At 43.9% G+C, this 20,915-nt stretch overlaps 1 protein-coding gene across 1 annotated transcript in view; it reads right to left on the bottom strand.

The window, feature by feature from the left end:
• AKAP13 (A-kinase anchoring protein 13) overlaps positions 1 to 20,915 on the bottom strand; it is a 77,204-nt gene that overhangs the window by 5,811 nt on the left and 50,478 nt on the right. The window contains exons 11-29 of the mRNA XM_067003876.1: positions 20,273 to 20,340; positions 19,127 to 19,193; positions 17,412 to 17,547; positions 16,337 to 16,449; positions 15,167 to 15,313; positions 14,409 to 14,659; positions 13,622 to 13,747; positions 13,397 to 13,514; positions 12,597 to 12,845; positions 10,300 to 10,376; positions 8,771 to 8,952; positions 8,602 to 8,684; positions 8,075 to 8,254; positions 7,265 to 7,426; positions 5,027 to 5,097; positions 4,456 to 4,500; positions 3,255 to 3,305; positions 2,411 to 2,860; positions 434 to 746 (exon numbers count right to left, since the gene is read on the bottom strand). Coding sequence (XP_066859977.1) covers positions 434 to 746; positions 2,411 to 2,860; positions 3,255 to 3,305; positions 4,456 to 4,500; positions 5,027 to 5,097; positions 7,265 to 7,426; positions 8,075 to 8,254; positions 8,602 to 8,684; positions 8,771 to 8,952; positions 10,300 to 10,376; positions 12,597 to 12,845; positions 13,397 to 13,514; positions 13,622 to 13,747; positions 14,409 to 14,659; positions 15,167 to 15,313; positions 16,337 to 16,449; positions 17,412 to 17,547; positions 19,127 to 19,193; positions 20,273 to 20,340 — 2,889 coding nt within the window. The remainder of the gene's footprint in view (positions 1 to 433; positions 747 to 2,410; positions 2,861 to 3,254; positions 3,306 to 4,455; positions 4,501 to 5,026; positions 5,098 to 7,264; positions 7,427 to 8,074; positions 8,255 to 8,601; positions 8,685 to 8,770; positions 8,953 to 10,299; positions 10,377 to 12,596; positions 12,846 to 13,396; positions 13,515 to 13,621; positions 13,748 to 14,408; positions 14,660 to 15,166; positions 15,314 to 16,336; positions 16,450 to 17,411; positions 17,548 to 19,126; positions 19,194 to 20,272; positions 20,341 to 20,915) is intronic.

Below are 20,915 nucleotides of genomic sequence, written 5' to 3'. Positions count from 1 at the left end.
TTGCAGGTATTGCTTACAAACTGTAAGAGAGCTAAAACTGTCAGCAATGCTGGAGGGGCTGCAACAGCCAGGAACATCCCAGCAGCAGCTTCTGAAAGCACGTGCAATGAAGCAGGACATTCTCCTCCTTGAAGCAGAGCAAGTTGAAAAATACAGGGAAGATCTCATTTGTGGAATCTGCTCAGAACAGGACAAGGAAGGGAAGGAAAAGGGAGCCAAGCATGTCCCTCTAACAACCCCAGGGGCTGCAGAGCAGGCAGAAAAGCCCATAGAGATCACTTTAAGCTGAGAATTCACTCATCACATCTGACCTTCTCCATCCCTCACTGTTACCATCTCTGCTTAGGCGAGATGGCCTCCAGAAGTTCTCTGGCAGGAGGGAAGTGCCCGCTCAATGACCCTGAAAACACATCTGTGACCTCCTGGCACTCACCAGATTGTTGGGAGCGATGTCCTCTGCCCTTTTTCTTCTTTTCCTTTTTCTCCTTTGGTTTGGATAAACTGAAGAGCCGGGTAGGCATCTGGGGCTGTTCCTCAGCTGCCTTGTTAGTCTGGTTTGTTGTGCTAAGCAAATGGAAAGTGCTTTTCTCTTTGTGTGTCCTTGAAAGACTGTTCCTTTTGGGGGAGACAGACAGTTCTGCATCAAAGTGCCCTTGTTTAGGAAGGGAAGGGCTCTTTTGCTTGGAGAAGTCTTCAATGCTGGACTGGGAGGAGACTCTTGCAAGTTTCTCATGTGTATTTGACACCTATAAAAGAAAAGAAACGAGTTTCACTGGGGTATGAAAGAAGCTAGCAAAGAGTCCAGATAGGAGAGGTATTTCTGAAAACACAGCTTGCTCTTGTGAACATCCAGCCCATACACCACCTAACACGCAAAGCCGTAAGAGAAGAAGCCCTTCCTGCTTAAGACGAAGAAATGATGCATACGAAGAGTAACGCTCCGGTATCTTTTGCTCCTACATGTGCTATGCTATGCGTCAACAAGCCAAGGGCAAACATTCTCTAAGATCTCCACACCGAGACTCGCCCGGCGTTTTTCGCGCGCACAGACGGTGGCAGGAGGCCAAGGGGGAGCGTGCCTCTCCAGGCAGGGAACGCCAGCGCGCAGCACCGGCGAGGCGTGTGGCGAAGGAAGCCTTCCCAAGCAAAAGATGAAAGCAAAACGTTTTCCTGATTTTTTCTAACGTCTGTCTCAGGGTATAATTGAGCCCTCGCATTCAAAGGGAAGATCAAAACAACAGCTCCACAAAGCCTCACCAAACCCGCTATTAATAGCTCTGAACTGTCAGCGAGATGCCCGCCTCGAGAAGGTGCTTCCTTTCCTTGATCTGCCAGGCCTCAGTGATTTTACCTCTCGGCCTTTCCCACAGCATCTGTGCCCCCAGCACGCCTCCGTACGCCTGATGCTGAGGCAGCCTCGCCGCATGCTCGGGGAGCTTCTGGCCTGATCTGGGTGGGGTGGGAGGGAGCAGGCGCTCCCCCGGTGATTTGCTTTTCAGAGCTCACTGCTGAGCTCCGCAATTAGTCCATTCAGGCACCCAAAATCATTTCCATTCCGCAATCCAGCGTTTGCAAACTAATTTCGCTACAGCTCTAAGCAAATTGCATTCAAAATTAGCGAGTTATAAACAAACAAACGATCAACAGCAGGCTCAAGGTTCAAATGCAGCCTGTGTTTTGCAAACTGATGCGTGCTTTCCTCTGTCAGATTGCTGCACGGTAATAAAAAGTGAACTCCGTGCTAAAAAATGCACAGTACAGAACAGGATTTGTGCCTGAGCTTTTCTTTTTCGTGCTGGGCAGTCAGATACCAAAAGCCTCTCGGCACCAGAGCAAGCGACCTTTGCTTGCTGGGTCATGTCCAGACTGCAAATGCCTGGTCTTTTTAGCACAGGGACAATGTCCATCTCTCTGCTAGATACCTGGAACACTTTTGGACTGACATAAGCACACAAACTGCAAACAACGAGGCCTTGCCGTGCAGTTACCAGTCCTCCACAGGGCCATGCGAGTGGCTTCCGAGGCAGCCGCAGGGTGCAGGTGGGCAGCAACGCGTGGGCTGTTTCTGAGAACGAACTCTCACCTGCCTCAACGCTGCACAAAGCCAAACCCACGGGGGGCGAATGTGAAAGGCTACACCTTGCATGCCCCAGTGCATCTTCCCCGGGCGCCAGTCACCTCCCTGCCGCCGTCTGCCAACCAGCGGCACCAGGATGCGGGCAGAGCTCAGCGGCAATACCTTGGCAAAACACAGCCCTGCCCATCGTGTGCAAGGAAAGAGCCAGTTTTAAACGTCAGGCCCCACGTATCCAGGTCTGGGTTGGAGCCAGGCTATTGCTACTGCAGGGCAGGCAGGGAGCTCCCTGCAGAGCGCAGCTCCCCCAGAAGCCTGCCTGTTGGCAGCATTTACCTGGTTGTGGTCCGTCTCCAACCACATTTGAGGTAATCGCTCCATGTCTCTCTTGAACTGCGCCTTCTCCCTCTCCAGCTGCTTCTGAGCCGTACGAAGCCTCTCCAGGTCGAGCTGGTAGGAAGCTTTCTTCACCTGCAGCTCCTCCCGCTCCCGCTCGAGGTCCTGCCGCCCTCTCTGGACCTGCTCCTCCCGCTGGGCCAGCTGGGCCTCCTGCTCCGTCAGCTGGTTCTCCCGTGCTTCCCACTCCTTCTCTCTCCTCCGCCTCTCCTCCTGGTGCTGCGCCTGCTGCTTCTTCAGGTTGGCGAGCTCCTGGCGCTGCTTCTCCAGGTTGCGCTGCTTCTCCTGCTCCAGCAGCGAGGTCGGGCGGAAGAAGCTTCGGGTTAGGGCCCTCTCACTCAGGGCCAGCTTCTGGTCCTCGATGTAGGTGTCTTGCTGCAGGACGACACCCTAGGAGGGAAAGGGGGAGACATGACTGCAGTGCCCTTTCCACGCTGAGCAGCTCATGGTGCTGCTGAACTGTGTCTTTCTCCACCACATTCCCTGCTCAGCACTGCCAATGGGCTGCTGGAGGATGCTGCGGTGGCAGCTTTGCTGGTCGAGATCTAAACCTCCCCCGGCAGCTTCCCAAATTCAGGTGAGCACCGGTTTGCCTGGGAGCAGCTAATTCCTACTGCTGTGCCAGGAGGCTGAACGTGAGCCGACTGCAGGGTATTTGGCCCCGCATGGATGTGAAAGGAGAAGGGGAAGGAGAGACGGGGGTGAAGCGCAAGTCACTGTTACTGCCTGGTGTGATGCAGTTTGGGCACATGGCATGCAGAAGCGGGATGAGCGGCCAGCCTACCTGCAAAGCACTGAGCAGCTTATGGAGGCTGGTAATGCTTTGGAGAACCTGCTGCAAGAAAACAGAAGCGTTGCTATTAGACCCATTTGGTGCCAGGGCACGAGTAAAGCACCCTCCTTTTCCACCGTGACCCACTGGTGAGCCTGACAAGCTGCATGGCTGTCCCTCTACACCCTTGTTTTTCTCACTCTTCACTTGCAACGACTGTATCATCCCCTGGTACACAGCCTGGCCCCAAACGTACCCCCTTGGGCACCTCTCAGAGGAGCCTGGCATTACAGTCCTCACTGGCCTAGCCATCAGCCCAGCACACGGTCACTGAACAACCCAGCTACGGGGAGGGAACGTGCAGAAACACTGCACAGACCTCACGGGATCTCCTGGCTTGTCTCTGTGAACCACTTCCCACAGCATTAACAAACAGAGGAATTGGGATGAAACCTGGGCGTTTGCTTTGAAATTTCAAGGAAATAACTTCCAGGAGTGGACAAAGAAAAAAATCTTAAAATGAATGCGTGCTTTTTGCCCTCTTCCACCCCAGCTGACCTGTACAAGTCCCCCTGTCAATAGACAAGAAAACCGTGCTACGCAGCAGACACACAGATAAACGCGAACGCATTGTGCATCACCACAGAGCCAAGAGCAAGCCACTTTGGAGTGATGCCCTATCCCAAAATATATTTTCAGGCCAGCTAAAATATTCTCTGAATCTCATATATCCACCAGTTACTTTTAAGAAGAAAAAAACACAGCAGTGTTTGCAATAGTGGTGTGATAGCCAGTGCTAAGAGAACAGCTTCTCATTCTGCCTTTAATGCTAATTGGGAGTTATGAATGTGTATCAAAGGGAGAATAGAAATCTAATTGCCCCAATTCACTGCACCTGCAACATAAAATTAAACTGCCTCTGTCTGCAGATGCACAATAAATACAGTCCTGCGCATCCTAGTGGTAATTAACCCTTGATGCCTATAATCAGCACATACCATCCTGCTGGCAAGCAGATGACAATCAGCAAATTCCCTGTCTGAACATCCAAGGTTAAACAAATAAATGACACAGTGGGTTCTGCTTAATGTATTTAAACGTCTACATGCACTTCAGCTAAATAATGTATTTTCTTCTGCATTATCACCTATTGAGACAAATTCACTTGTCACTTAAATGAAGGAAGCAGATGAGCAACCAAATCAATTCTTACCTCGTTATTCCTTTTCAGCATGAACATCAGATTAGCATTTCCACCCTATGAAAAGATCACACAGACTTAATATGAGGACAAATGAGAAATCACAGCAAATGTGTTCTGAAGCTGAACTAATGACAGACACATTAAACACCCCCCACTCCCCACCTCCATGTTTCATTCTGGGACAATTCGTATATGTTTTTTAGGCAAGTTAAAATCATATCACATCAAATGTTAATTAGGTATCATTTTGGAGTTACACGATGAATCAAACCACAGCAAGAATAGGTGCAAGGTTATATCTGACCTTGTCATTTCAATAATGATGCATAATTAAACACATGCTTTGGCTGATCTGCAGACAGATGGTAGATAACCTCTGCCACAAAGGAATACTACTGATCTGAAATGGTTTTCAAGTCAGGATTTTAGCTACAGTGAACCATTTTTAACTCCATACATCCAATTTTATTTTAACTTATTAGGATGCATCTAGTTGCCAAGAAATTCAGGCATTTTTCAAGACTTGAATTGTCACCGTCTTGAACTCAGAGTGGTAGCAGACAGATAAACCAAGTGATACCTTCTTTAAAATGCTGTCCGACTCTGTTCTCCGAAGGTCCTGAGCATCGTCACCTTCATCCTTCACTCCACCTAAAGGAAGAAGCCAGCATTGAAACTGGTTATTCAGCATTTTAAGCCACAGATGAACTTGCTAGTGTCTGAGAAATTTAATACAGGGAACTGAGATGTTTCACAACAGGGGCCAGAGAGCTCTTCACACTTTAACTAAATGCATTTGCTCCCTCCATATACAGAACCTGCCAGTTCCACCAGAAAAGGGGGATCTGAATTCAGAGGAGGACTGACATTGGTTTCAAACAATGTGCTGATGACACACCTTTAGCTTGTGCTCTGTCTAGCCCCCAGACTGTTTTCTACTCCAAAAGAACATTAGCTGAGAAGTTATGAGGCAGAATAAGAGCAGATGGAGAAAAATAACAATACGATCTCAGGGTATATTATTGCAGATACAGTTTCAATGCCTCTCTGTCCAAATGCAATTTACAGCTGGGTTAGACTGCTGTGCAATACTGGTGTGTAATTTTATGCTAACAGTTTTTCTACAGCCTTGGTTATCAGAAACCTTTATCTTCAAAGGGACACTGGACTTCTCTTTCTGGCTTCTCCCTGCATGGCTCACATCAGTGTTCCCAAGCAGGACTGACCTGACTTGTGGGGCCAAGAGAGATGCAGCCCTCCACCTTCTGTGCCCAAGAACACGTTCTTTCTGCTCGCAGCGTGTGAAGAAGTCACAAAGCTCTTTGGTCCTCTAGCTCTTGCCAAGACCACACTCCCTCTGCCAGCTGAGATGCAGCCCATGGGGAAATTCCTTGCTTGCACTGGTAACCCCCCTACCTCTTCTCTTCTAATGATAAAGGACTTGACTTACACCTGTATTTGCAGCAGCATGAAGGACACAGCACCTATTGCAAAGGCCCTCTCCCCCCGCCACCCTCCAGGCAGGCTTTGCTATTAAAGGCTGACCCTCACATCCTCCTAACAGACCTTCTCTCCTGCGCCACGTCCTGGGACCTTCCACCTCTCTGCAGGAGGACACACCTCCCTTCTGTTTTGCTGGAGGGGAGAATGAAGGGGAGTCCGGTTATAAGCCTTGCCCAAGGTTGCACAGGTTGTGAACAGAAGAACTGGAGATGAAAGCCAGGTTTCATGCCTCCTGGCCCACAGCTGAACAAACACGCCCTGCTTTCTTTTCCCCAAATCTCCCAAGAACCTATAACTATTGAATTATAATCTCATTCAAAAAAGGTTATTTCTAGAAAAACAACAACAACAACAAACACCAAAAAACAACAAAATCAGAGTGCAAGGGGGAGTGCTGGGCAGCAAACAGCCTGAGGTTGTCCCATTCATCACTGCGACAGAGTGAGGCACAGCCCTAAACAACCCTCTCCAGCCCTCAGTGTGAATATATTTGTCATTATGATGACAAGGCCTGTTGAGAGCTTTGCAGCTTTCCAATAGCTGGGAAAATCTCTACATACTTCTCATGTCTGACTGTCTGGAGCTAACACTGCTCCTTTAATGCAGGAGGTCAGATGGGGTCCAACGATCCCAGTGCTGAGACAGACACTAGCACAGCAAAACTGGCTGTATCGGGAGTGTGAGAGAGACCACAGAGAAAGGAATTTGAGGACAGGGAAGTTTCTGATGACTAGGGCAAAGAAAGCGAGCATTGGGAAGCAGCCAACTATGCAGCTGAAATAAATATTCACTCATTAGCTTGGGAGAGACTTAATTGCAGGAATAACACATGCAGTTGTATGTGGAACACAAATGCATAGAGAGCACAGCCAGGGGAGAAGGTGCTGGATTCAGCAATATTCTCATCCATTTGCAAATGCAACAGCATGAAGAGGCTCCTGCTGTAAGATAACTGAAGAACGAAGAACAGAGCTGCGGACACTTCAGTAAGAAGATCATGAAGAAACTAATCTATAAAGAAAAATGCTTTCATGTAGCATGAAAATGAAGAAGGAAGAATGATTTAAAAAAACATGGAGAGAGAGAAGCAAAGAGTTCAGATGTTTAATCCTCATATAGCTGTGGGGTCTCAACAACTACCATTCTACCTGTACCTATGCTTTTTTCCTAATCTGATATTTAATTTAACTATTGATATTGCAGAAGAGCAGGGAAATCCAAATTCACCAGCTGCTGAAGTCCTTCAGAAGCAAGAGGACTTGATGACATTAAATATCATTAACAAATGGTGCTGTGGGCACATGTAACTACTCACACTTGGAGGCGTTCATCTGATGACTGTCAAATCCTCCAAAAGTTTCTGCCCTTCTAGGAAGAGAGATGGGGCCAACTCCTCCTTCTTGGTCAATGGTGGTGCTAGCCTGTTGCCCGAGGGCACAGCCCAAGCTCCTGTTTACCAGGTCTTGCAGCAGTTCAACTGAGAGGATAAAAAAGCAGAAATATCTCTGTGAAAGATCAGCTCAGACTTCTGAGCTATTTTCATCCCTACCTTCACATGCTTTTGTATACTAAGAACTCATGTTTCTATGACAATGACATGAACAGTACATGTCCCCCCTGCAAAAACTCACTCTGACAACAGCATTTAGTAATTTTTACCCTTTCCAAAAATCACACTGAAAAGTTGCTCAAGTTTTCATGTAACCTTGCCAACAGACTGGCTTGTTTCTTGCAGGTACCAAAAATGCCTGCTGGAATCTGAGTCCCCCTTCAATCCTTGCTGAGCCTGAAGCACAGCAAAATACAGTATGGTCCACTTTTCACACAAGTACGAAATCCTGGGCTGCCCCTGATCCCAGCTCAGATTCAGTGCAGGGTTGTTTACTGTGCTAAGACTTCTTTTCTGCCTTCTTTCAACAGCCACCAATACCTGCTTCTTTTCCTGATCCTCATTACCTGTCCCTAACACAATACCATGAGTAGCAGTATCTCCTGATCTATGCTATTATTCTTTCACTTGGATTAAGAAGGCTTCCCCTGCAAAAACGGTGCTTGAGAATTGATGTATTCACTGAAGGCAGGCGTGCTGGTTAGTGTAACTAATGTGTCACACTGACTTGCTCACCTTCATTTATTGCAGTTTTCATAATGGCCTCGCCTTTTGGTGCCTCTTCAGTGTTGGCTCTGAAGAGCAGTCGGGAGCCTGGCATGTCCTCTTGAGCAGAGGTGTCTGCCATGTCCCTGAAGATCTTGGTCTTTTCCTCCAGCAAGACGAGGATCTGCTTATCCTTCTGATGAAGTTGTTCTGTGGGGGTGAACAGAAAACAGAGATGAAGACAGAAAAAGCTTCAGCAAGGAAGCAGAGCGATTCCTGAGATATTGGCCCCATCTAGTGGAACCTGATGACACAACTGTGCCTCGGCTCAATCTTGCACAGCAAGAGCACCCATCAGGCTCAGAAAATTCTAATGCAAACGAGGTGTAAATATGGATTGCAACTATTTGCTGGATGCAGGGCCCTCATTGTTCTGAAAGAAGTCATAGCTCAACCATGCATATGAAAAAGGGTCACAAAATCTAACACGACAATTGCAGTCATTTTTTTCAGAACAATTTTCAAGCTCTGCCCTTCTGTCTCAGGCAGTTTCCTACCTTTCAGTGCTCTGACTCTCGTGTCTGACACTTTCTTTTCAAACTCAGACTCACAAGGAACTCCTTCATCTTCATCCTTATCCCTGGATGAGAGAGACACACATCTCAATAAGCACCAAAACACGACTATGTGTATCACCTGCCTTTCCAGAGCAGCTTGGTAGCTTACATGGTGTTTATCGTGTCTTGAATGATCTCTATCCACCCGTTACGCTCTTCTTTGGAGCTGGCATGCACTTCTACCATTTCAGGATCTTTTACACCCATACTGATCAGGAACAAACCCTTCTCTTCATGAGCCACTTCTCGTACGATCAGCTTCTTCAGAGAGATCACAGTGGATTTCTGGTCCTTCAGATGGAAAGAAATGGTGGAGGAGGGCAAAAAGTTAGATATGAACTAACATTCAAAAGGTCCCATTACCAACACAGCTGCCTCTCTTGGGTTGTAAACATTTTTTGACGCTACTGGCTAATTAAAAAATATAGCATTTTGATGGGGTCACACAACAGGGAAAGGCTTGTTTTCCTCCGTTAGTCCTCTAGAAAAAGCAATTTCACCTTGCTCTATTTCAACAGGAAAGTAATTTAAAATTGAATTTGTGGTTTTGCAAACTCTACCATATTTTGCTCTATCTCCAGCAGACCTTTGATCTCATCTCCTCCTGCCCACACTCTCTACTCTGTCATTAATATCAGAGCTCCGTAAACTCAGTGAAGCTTGCTAGCTGCTTCACATACCTTATCGTCACAATCTTTCCGTAGGATGGAATAACACCTTATTTTCAAATCCCACAAAAACCCTACTGTTCTTAGAAGCTCATAGTTGACTCCTGCGATGGACCAGACTTGTATATAAAAGGATGTTTATCGTGAGCTACGGTCTTTGTGTAATCGGCCTGCCTAGGTTAAAATGTCCCTTTGCTTCTGGGTCACCAGCACATGAGTGAGCACCTCTGTGCATTTTACAGGATGCTACACTTGGGTGATTTGGTATCAGCTCTCTCTGTGTAGGGCCCTGCGTTTGTGCAGCTCATTGATGGAACTAGAATAACAGATTATCAGCTTTCAAAACATTCAAAGAATAAAAAGGACACAAACGTTCACCTAGTCTAAACCATGTCTGCAAGGTACAGCCAAAACAGGCCCAATTAGGTACCAGACTTTCTCTAGCAGGTCAGTGTGTCTAGTGTTTTAGGAAGCCTGCCTTCAAAGGTGAGTGGTTTTGGTTTCTTGCATTACAAATATACTCTTCTGACATTTATTTGTAAGCTTTACTATTGAATTTACAGCAGTGGTGTTCCCTGCCCCCCACAGCGGTTCATAATATATTAGGACATCAGCCTCTGCTAAGATTTGTTTTTACAATGTTTGTGTTATCCCATTACTTCCCTTCCCCCTGGGATCACTGCTTCAGTTTGCGCAGCCTGAAAATGAGTACGTGTATCGAGTGGCAGGCAGATTTTCAAGGCCAATTATCAGCAATGCCAAGGCACTGCAGAAATCAACATGAGTGGGGTAAGTGGGGAAAAAAAGACATGCTTTCCAATCACAAAGAAAGGAGCCTGCTCAACAAACAAAACAGTTATAAGCAGGAAAACAAAGCTGTTTAGCAGACAACGGCTGGCTTTACTGAGGAACCCATATCAAGGGTCTCTCTCACAGAAAAGCAAGGGAGAAGAAAAGGGTGAAGCCTTACCAGTGAGGCAAAGACATATTTCTGGTCCTTCTCCTGCAGGAATATGAGCATGTCAGAGAGGAGAACAGCCTGGACTTCTGCAAAAGGAAAAGAATACCAATATAACCATGCGGCCCACTCCTAAACAGATTTGTCTTTTAATAACACCAGTGCTCCGGCCGCTGGGGAGCGTGAGGGCTGGTTTTGGGTCAGCCTGCAGTGCTGCTCGATCTGCTGGTTGGCAGGCACAGCTCCTGGAAAGGCCGTGCTGCTGTGCAACGCCGAGCTGCCCTAGGAAACATGCAGGGCCCTCACCTCGGTGGGAGGGCTCCTCTCCAGCCACAAGCTTCCTAACAGGTAGGACACGGTGTAACAGCAAAAGCTAGTGACGTTTACTGAGTAGAAGCGCTGTTTTCTCAAACAATCAATATTTTAGCCCTTGAGCAAAGTATCTGCACAGGAAGATTGGGGTTTTATGGTTCTCTTGATGAGTAGTTTGGGGAGTGTAAATTATCATGCAACAGCAACATTTGTCAGCTGCAGTTTCTTTCCCAGGAAATACTGACTTCAGGAGCCACCACTAATTCTGCTTGCAGACAAATACAAGCCTTGCTAACTCCAAGGGGAGCCAACATAGCCCTGCATGAGATGCAGGACCTGGCTTTCTTTCATGGGAAAAGGAAGCGTAATATCAAGTAAACTGAGGATCTTAAATCAGAATACAGGCTTTTCCCAAAGTACGCATACAGCCTTCCAAGTCTCCTAATGACATATCATGAAGTTGCACTGTAACTACCAAGCATAAGGCCCCACCCATACCCCTCAGTACAAAGAGTTTTTGTGTAATGTACTTGGGAAATCTTGTGACAGACAGGAAGCAAACCAAAAAGTGAAGTCATCCCATGGGTTCTTCCCTTCCATTCTGTTTTGGGAAGACAGGATCCTTTTCAGAAAAAAAGAACTACCAAATTTTAATCAAAGCTGCAAAATGAACTCAAAGCTCTGGGAGGTTTGAAAAAGTCAGCAGTTGACTCTGTTCTTCTCTATCACTATATTTTCTGCGCACTCTGCAGAAGGGGAAATGCTAAAAACATCCAAGAAAACTTCTAAATTTCTCTCTCTGCTCCACTTAAAATACCATAAAATAGCCTAAGTATCTGAACCAGCTGTTCTCCTATGGGGCTCCGCTGTTTCTCTGTAGGACCTGCTTTCCCTGGGGGCTTGCACTACAGACAGGGGCATTTCTATGACTTATAAATGCAAATGCAGCCTGTACTTATCAAAAGATTTCACAATCACAGCATAAGTTGCTTAATCCACCATTTAAAATCAATAGCAATCTTGGGAGCCTGGAAACCATCTGTAAACTTCCTGTTTCCAGAACCTCAAAATAAATCCTATCTGATTTGGAATTTCGCCTATCACTGCCTCACTGCCCAGCACATCACCAGACTATGCATCTCCATTCATGCCCAAGTACCCTGGTGTAATCAGCTGATGCTGGGAGCAAGAAGGAATCAGCTGCAAGAAAGAAAGCCCAGCCTTCCTGCTGAGCCCTAAGAAAGCTCTGCCTGCTTTCACCACTGCTGTTGTCCCAGCTTAAGGCTTGCTTGGGAGATTTAGTGCTTAACTCAGTAAAGAACTTCAGTGCCATGTCGAGAACTTTAGAGCACAGCACTTCAGAAAAACCATTTCCATGCGATGATAAACAAAAAGCAATTCAAGAAAACATGGACACACACGTAACCAAGCAAGAGGCAGCTGCAGGGACACCAGAGCCTCCCCAGCCTCTCCTGAGCAGCTTGCGTCAGCAGCTCGAGAGGTTCAAAAGCAATAAATGCCTGGGACACCTCTCTCAAGGCCTAGTGAAACTGGGAAAGGTAACGCTGAGCCTGAGCAGCAAAGGAGGTACAGGGCTGCTGGCGGGTAGAGTCACCAGGAAGCTGAGGCTGGGTTTCGTATTCAGCAAGCACGCTTCCTGGAATCGCTGTACGTGCGTGTTTTGCCACAGAGATCTGACTCACTGCTCCAGACAACTGCAGCCCCAGCATCCTCCTGGCCCAAAGGCTGCCCCAGCACCTCACTGCAGCCTGCATCTTCAGCAGGCGTCTGGTCACCGGGCGGAAAAGCAGCTATCGGTCACCTCAGAAACAGCACAAGGTATTGGAAACACTGTGATGGAAACAGAGTATGCAGCACAGGGAAAGCTGCTGTCAAAACCTCTCATAGCAGACGAACAGGTAAGTGTTGGAGAAGCCTATCTGAGGAGCAATCCTACACACAGGGAGGGCAAGCTGTGTGCCCTGCAGCAGACTTACCTTTTAACCGTCCAGCTGCATTTTTCAGTGAAACAGGCCCATCTCGGATGAGCTTCCGATGTCGCAAGTCCTCTCTTGCAAACATCTGACCGCTCTTCATCCTCATGATGGACTTGCTATCTGTCCGGTTGTAAATCTCATCAAGACGTGTTTTCTTTTCATAGTTGCTGACTTTGCTATTGACTGCAGCAATCACATCTTTAACAAGGTTTAATGACTGAGTCAAGTCTTCATGTTCCACTTCATTTTCTTTGAAAAGAGAGAAACATCTCCATTTCACTTCATCCTTGTAGACTCTTAACTTCCCAATTTTACTTCCTTCCCTCCTTTGTCTTCTCCCTCCCTAATTCCTGCATTATAACTTTTTAATATTTTCCCAAGTCAGGTTGCATTTTTCCCCCTTAAAGAGAGCTTCACAAAACCTTTCACATGGAGGGCTGAGGTTGGAGGCTGTTCCAATATATTTTGTATACAAGACAGTAGATATGAAATACACAAACCAACCACGTATTGTAGCCATTACACAGAAAAAGCAAACTGGGAGACTTTGGAGTCTAAGCATGTTGCTCCATAATTAGCTAAAGACAGACATATCAACCAAATCAAGGCACCTGAGCAACTAATCCTAACCAGATATAAATAGAGATATAAAGACTCAAGTTATCTCAATACAGCAGTGTGAGACAATAATGACTAGATTAGTTGGTCAATCATAAGAAAATCTACTTCGGTGGAAAAGGATCCAGGAAATTTACACTGGATGAGCAAATACAGACTTAGAAAAGAAGAACTGGTCCTACCTTTGGTGTACTGCAGTATCCTTTGTAACAGGACTGGGTACTTTGTGATTCTCTGTGTTACCAGCAAGATACATTCAGAAATCCCAAGACGTCTCACCAGGGAGCTGCTCATTTTTTTCTAAGGAACAAAGATGAAAATTTCAATTTTGTAGCAAAACGCCTACCAGAGCGCAGAAAGGAATTTTTTTTTCCCCAATCGACTGTCTCTCTTCTACCAGGTCCTACCTTGACAAATGCCTGAAACCTCTTGTCCTTTGAGTACAGATCTTTGAAATTATTTACTGCCTCATTGTGATGCCCGCAGAATTTGCCGTATGTTTTCTTCATTCGCTCGGCGTTCTCACCAGAGAACTGAAAGACACAAGACACAAAGGTCCAACTTCCACTGAGCATTTTGTGCAATACCCCAGCAGTGCTTGCTAGTCTCTCAAGAGAGCTTTAAGAAAATAAATTAGTCCAAAGCCTTCTGAACCAAGCACTTAAATCTCTAAAGATTTAAGAACTGACTTTGTAAAGAAGTAAAGAACTGACTGTTGTGACTTCACTGCGTTCACACTTAACACAAAATCTGGGATTCTACCTCAACAGGGCTTAAAAGCCAAAAGAGAGCAAGGTAGATAAAAGGAGGAAAGGAGAAAACACAGATAAAGAAAAGTAAAAGGACCTACCCAAAGTTGCATACCACATCAGTAATTCAGCCAAGAAACACACTGTGCACATTTCACTGTGGTCTACTGCCCACCCTTCAGGCTATGGTCAAACCATTTTGAGCCTGTTAAGGAATGCTTCTATTTCCCATGAAATAAACAAAATAAATTTTCATAACTATACCTTCCTCTGAAAGAGCAAAAAGTGCTTAAAAAAGAAGCAGCAGAGATTGTTACGTGTGTGAAGAGTAAAGAGCCATCAGCTGTGATTGTCTAACAAGTAGAAGAGGAGGAGGAGCAAGAACACAGGAGTGTTTGGATTCCAGCTACGCTCTAAGAAATGCAAGTTATTTTCCACGGCTTACTTGATTCACCAGGATGTCACCTATCCTCTTGATAACAAAGTTCTTTTCACTTTTGTCTGCCAATGACTCCTTCTTCCTTTCCAGAATCCGCTGGAAGAAGTGACTGTGGATATGCAGCAAGTTTTCCAGACAGGGAAAGATCTTGTCCACAATTTGCTGATCATACTGCAGTTCTTTTAACATCCCTGCACTGTATACATCGTTCATAATCTTCAGGGTGCGAACATGATGCATTTCTGTCTGCATTAGCTCTGCATAGGATGAGAACAAGGTCAAAAACAAGGTCACAGTAGAACACTTGGGTGTAAAGTACAAGGAAAAGCTGTCATTAGAAAGCTCTTCCAAGTGAGCTAATTGGGCTTCTCTAAGTGGCATCAGAAAATTTAATGTCAGGTAGCTCACTGCCAGCCTCAACATAATTCATTTCTGCCACGCAGGATGGCTCTCAAATCAGGGAGGAGATGACTTGCTATCTAGCTGCTGTGCTGTAACTGAGTTTAAATGTCATCAGCAGACAAATGGCAAGAAGCAATTTCTATTTTTATTTTTTTGATGGATTCCAGGTAAGCAAAAAGCAGGAAGACAAAGCTTTCACTGAACACATACTTTCTAAGAATTTCAAGAATTAAACTTTGGCCACAGAGGAATCAAAGTCAATGTTCCTATTCACTGACCTGAAGTTTCCCAAATACATGCACGTACGTATATTAAGAAACCATCTAAAATGAGTGAAGAACGAACATCCATGTATGTCTCACCATAAATGACATCTTGCCGTTTGACAACATCTTTGTTTTGCTGCTGTAGGAACTTGCTGTCCACTACTTGGCTCCAGGACTCTGCCTCCAGCAGCTTGGAATCTAGTTCCAGGTCTCCCATCAGCTGTCCTTCATTCATGTCTGCACCTTCACAAAGCAATGTAAACGTCACGAAGATGTGGGTAACTTATCCCATTTGTGATTCCTGTCTGTTCGTTTATGTTCAGGCTGTCTCTGTTATACCACAAACATTACAAACTTTCTCCTTACATACAGAAATGGTAATATGAAATTATACCACATAAGGACGAGATTATGAAAAGCTCTTTTAAAAGCTATTTGCTAATTCACAGTTTTCACGCAGACCAAATTCTAGCTCTGATAAAAGAGAAGGGATTATTTAACACACAACGTGTAATTTGTCTTCCTTCATTTACATCAAGAAATCAAGAGAACCTAGAGCTATGTAAAGGCTGTGTTGTCAAGATTAGAAAGCTAGAACTGATGCAGGTAGATCTGCACACTACTGCATCCATCCACCTCTTTAAGAAAGATTGCCCATTTATGGAGCAATGGTAATTTTCTCTGTCTCTACCAGCATGGTCTTGTTTAGCCCTTATTAAATTAATATCATTCTGTGTTTTTTTTTTTTTTTCTTCAGATAAATATTGGCTAAGATGTAAGAATACTGATTATATCCTAGAAAGCCTCATGTATAAAAATAAAGTTAAGAAATTAATTTAAATGATTTCACTTTTAAAACCACAAAACTAAACAATAGCATTTTTCCCTCCCCACCCTGGGGAGAAAAACAAAAAAAAACCCCAACATATCAGCATGAAAAAGGTAAAGACTGTAAAATATGTGGCTGTATGAACAGGCCAGAGGAGTAAAACGAAAGAGGAAATGTTTGTCCTCAAGCTAAATTCCAAGTAACTCAACTGTAACTGAAACCTTCTTAATGTTTTCCCACAGTTCAACATGCTGAAGAAATTACAGTGTGGGGCCTTGTTTTAGTTTATCATTCTAATATTCTAACATTACAGTAAATGCACTATAATTGTCCATTAAAGAGAAAAACTTGTGCTGAAATAGCAACATAGATTTTCTATTTCTGGAAAGCAGCACTGAGACCTTCCTGCTGCTATAAATGCTATGAGGATGCCTTACCTTCATCAACTAGTGACTCCATGGATTCATTCACCCGGCTGATTTTATGTAAAGAGTCTGTTGACTGGGACAGAAATTTCCAAGTGTGTATTAAGCTGTCGTCATTCCCAACTCTGCATAAGAACAGAACACAAAACATTGTTTATGATTTCAAAAAAACAGCCACATGGCTTTTCAAGTACACAGAGGAATGCATTTTTAAACACAAGCTGAAAACCAAAGCAAGTCTTGCAAAGTTAGGTACAGAAATATATTTGTATTAATTATTTTCTAACAACTACACATCAGGACTCAGAAAACTGTAAGACCTACAGTTCTGAATGACAGTGCTTCTTCCATACAGAATTACCCCTAGGTTCTATTGTTTGGGAAACTCCTTTTCACTCCTTTCCATTTTACACTGTCGATTCCCATCCTCATTGTCATCGGAGAAGGCAGTGCAAAGATGCAATACAAAAGGCTATCCAAGAGTCTTTACCACTTGTTGCTCTGAGCAAGATCAGAAAATTGGACTGAAATAAATTTCACCAAGAATACCCAGGGCATGCCAGTTGTCTAGAACATCCCATCCATGCTATAGTCCTGTTTGTAGAATTGCTCAATATGCAGGTAGTATAGGAACCATAAATGTAATTTACTTCTGTTTTTGTAATTAATTATGTATAATGCATTCCTAAATCACCATGAAGACTGCAGCTCTGTGCATCCACCCTATCATTATAGACACAAAAGTTAATGTTATACCTGAGCTGCAAAAATGTGTGCTCACAGTACCAAGCCCAAGGCAAGAATTTCTTCCTGGATCCCAGAGCATCTCTATGAAGTGACCTTGGATATAACCAGGCCAAGTCAGATGCCTCTGACCTCATGCCCACAACTAAACCTAACGCAGACAATCTGATTGTGCAGAAGACAGCTGATGGTACCATACATAATATGGGCATTTCTGGTTTTGTGATCCTCTTTTGTACCTTTAACACAGATCACAAATTTATTTTTAATGCGATCTGAATTTCTCCACCCTTACCACATCAGATAATCCCCATGTACGCACATGCACAGGCAGAAACCTTACCCTGCAATGTTCTGTATTGAGACACTTTTTGAAAGCGCTGTAGTCTGTTGTGATCTCCTGTTATTGAATATTGAGGTGACGGTGTTTTCGTCAGGAGCAAGTATTGCTGAACGAGGGCGCTCCTTAGGTTGTGAACCTGCAAGGGAAGTGTCAGAGAAAAGTCAGCTCATGCAACTGCATTACTAGCTGCAACAACAATGACTTAATGAAACCAGGCTTTAAAATTCACCTCCTTTTCTCTCTAGAGTTGTTGTCAGGAGATCAGTGGCTGTTAGATACGGCCCTAACTGTAGGGAAGCCTGAGCTTTCTGCCTCTCCCTAACCACTCCTGTGGTATGTTAAGGCAGGACTTGGTCAAAGCAAAGTCCCTATGCACTCTGGAATTTGCCTCAAATAGAAAATTTGAGAATTGGTTCCTCAAATTCTTGTAAACAAAATTCAGACATCATGTACAGTATTAATGCAGCATGAGTGATCAGAGCTATCTGGAAAACTTTACCCTCTTTAGACCCAATATGTTTAAGTTTCAGTTTTGCTGTATAGAAAGACAGCCAAAGTGAATTCGTTAACTGTTATCTTTTCCTGTGGTATTTTCAAAGTCCAGCAGTGTTCTTATGCAGAAAAGCAGAGACTGAGCTCTTCTTAGCAAACTCAGCACTGCTGTGTTTCAGGCAGGAAAGAACATCGATGCCTTTGCTGAACTGACTGCACTGTATCTAAAAGAGCAGGGTGGAATCTTCAAGTCCAGAAACATACACTTTGGAAACTAAATTTAATGTTATTCAATAAATGATCACATGAAGCAATCTACTGAGCTGTTTTTGTTTTTTTAAATTTCTGTAGGCAAGGAGATCCTACAGTTACATCCATCTGCCTGCTTCTGGTCAAATCTTTTGAGATAGGTTTTTCCACCTGTACAGAGAACCACTAATCCTTATCTCACACCATCACGTAACTTTGACTAACCTTTCCATCTTAATTTCAGATTTTCCCATCTTCAAATATGTTTCTGGAGCAATACTTCTGAACTTCATGACAAAAACCACAGAGTGTATGTCTGTATCACACAGTGTGGTTCCATACAGTGATCTACAAGCTACCTCTAAAGAAGCTTATCTAATCAGGATGCTACTAAACCTATGTGGGTTATTTCATTCCAATTCTTTGCCATTGGTTGCTTCGGGTAGCTCTGAAGCACAGCATACATCTCAGCACAGCCACAAAAATTTTGTCAGCATTGCTCCCATTCACAATTAAACTTTCTATTTTTATTACGTCAAAGCATAAGACTATTTGATTAAAAATATATTTTTTAAACAAACATCCTCTCAACTTTTAAGCTTAAGAGCTTCTGTTAATATAATACTCCTATTCTTTTTCTGCCAGACATGTGAACACAGGCTGCATCTTCCAGGTTTTACGGAGTGTTCAGCTGTAGGTCATCAGAAAGCTAGAGCAGCCAGGCAGCTACTCCAAATTTGATGACTTTACATTTGCTCAAATTTACAGGGCCACTGCAGAAAATAGATAAATTATCTGTGCAACTTTAGCACAACTTCTGAAATCCCAAACATTGCTCACCATGCAGAGAAAATGCTCACAAACCTGCTTTTTTATATGCTTATCTTTCATAATATAAGTATTAGTTGGTTACAACAGTTAGGAACAGCAGATACAGACCATCAGCAAAACAGAGGTAAAGGAAGTTTTCTTACTTTTGTTTCTCATGGTTACTGTGGGTAATGAAGAGGTATCATGTGCCTGCAACATTCCTTTTTGTGGCTGAAAGAAAAAGGAAATTCACTGTAATTTTTCCTCCCTTCTCCCATTGGGCTGTGCCACATAACTACAATTAAAAATCTTTTTTTTTTTCTGAATCCCTCAGAACAGATTAGTTCTCCTCTCCATATATTGGCATGACCCTCAGCAGCTACAGTTGTTACAATCAACGAAATGGGCAAAATAACATATGGAGAAGTGTGCAGTAAAGAGTAAAATGGAAAGAGAAGGGCTGACTACTGAAGAGAACAACTAAAATCACAGAGGAGATTTTCTTACTTTCTTCATAATTGCATGAACTAGCTTGGGGAACCATACCGCAGAAGAAGCTCCTCACATTTGGAACAAATTCTGTATATTACTCATATAAACAGCATACATATTTAATAAATGTCATTATGCATTATAAATACACACGATGCCACATTACAGGATGCAGCATTCAAAAACTGAGAGATACTGCATTTACCAGTGCAGGGCACCCCTGAATTTTTGATGTGCATTTTTTAATCATATGCTTATATGCCTTAAATGTGCACAAGAAGGGTGGTGTTTGCTCTGGGAATATCTAGTCTCAGGTTTTGGACACCCTCACAGTTTCTCTGTGCATTACTTCTTCCCAGAGCCTGCTGCTCTCTCTGTGGTGTGCTGTCCTTGCTCCTCGTTGCAGTCCACCAGCCTGCAGACCACCCGGAGCACAGGACAGACCATCACACCTGAAGGTCCCTCTGTGCCGGAGGGAATGATGCAGGGAGTCTGCACCCTACGAACAGCCAGTGGTGCTGACCTGGAGTATTCAGAGTTCCAGAACATGAATACGTCATTCTGAAGTCATCCAAACCCAGAACATTTTAAGAAAACCAGCCTATAATATATATATTTTTCAGCTCTCCAAGAGGGGCAACAAAAATACCAACTGCCCATGTACCAGAAATTATAGGAGAGCTTAGAGAAATTATTCACTATTGCACAGGGCTCTTTCAACAACATGAAAGCTTTTGGATGTTCTTTTAGAAGATGTATGCTAAATCGTTTAAACTTTTTTTTTTTTTTAATGCTGTAGAGTAGATGATTTCTCTTACCTTCATTTTCACCTTTGCACAAGAAGCAAAACTTTCCTTACAGCCTTTGTGAACAATTGCATTGCAGTCTGTCAAAAGTTAAAAAAAAAAAAACAAAAAAAAAACAACATCAAAAAACAAGCAAACAAAAAACACATAAACCAGATCAGTTTTTGCTGTTCGTATTCTGAACTGTTATCTAGCACAACTGAGAATTACAACTTTCAGTTATCTGTGTAGATTATGAGTAGCTACAGACACCGGCAGACAGGCTGCTTTCCAGGATAATTAGCCCTTTGTTTCTTAACAAGATTTCCTCATGGAATTAATAGGAAATTCTCTTTAAAAATCACTGCTAGGTAGCGTTGCCAGGTCCAAACAGATTTTAAAACAAAAGAAAGAAAAAAAAGGAAAAAGATGGGAGTTATGCCTCTGAAAGAAAAGTAAGGGAGAAAGCAGAAGTAGGAGACAGAACAGAAACCAATTGCAGTGCCAACATTTCCTCTTCAAATACAAATATTTTTCTTATCAAGACCAGGACTACGGGATACAGAAGGCAGGTCACGGACAGGAAAATTATTTTACACAGACCCAGACATATCACAACCCAGATCTACTGAGCAGGAACCGAGTGCTGCCGTCTTACAGTATTATCAGAAAAAGC

This window comes from Anser cygnoides, chromosome 11 (assembly GCF_040182565.1).
Source record: "Anser cygnoides isolate HZ-2024a breed goose chromosome 11, Taihu_goose_T2T_genome, whole genome shotgun sequence".
In the NCBI taxonomy this organism is placed as follows: Eukaryota; Metazoa; Chordata; class Aves; order Anseriformes; family Anatidae; genus Anser; species Anser cygnoides.
This window is presented reverse-complemented; position numbering and strand designations above follow the sequence as displayed.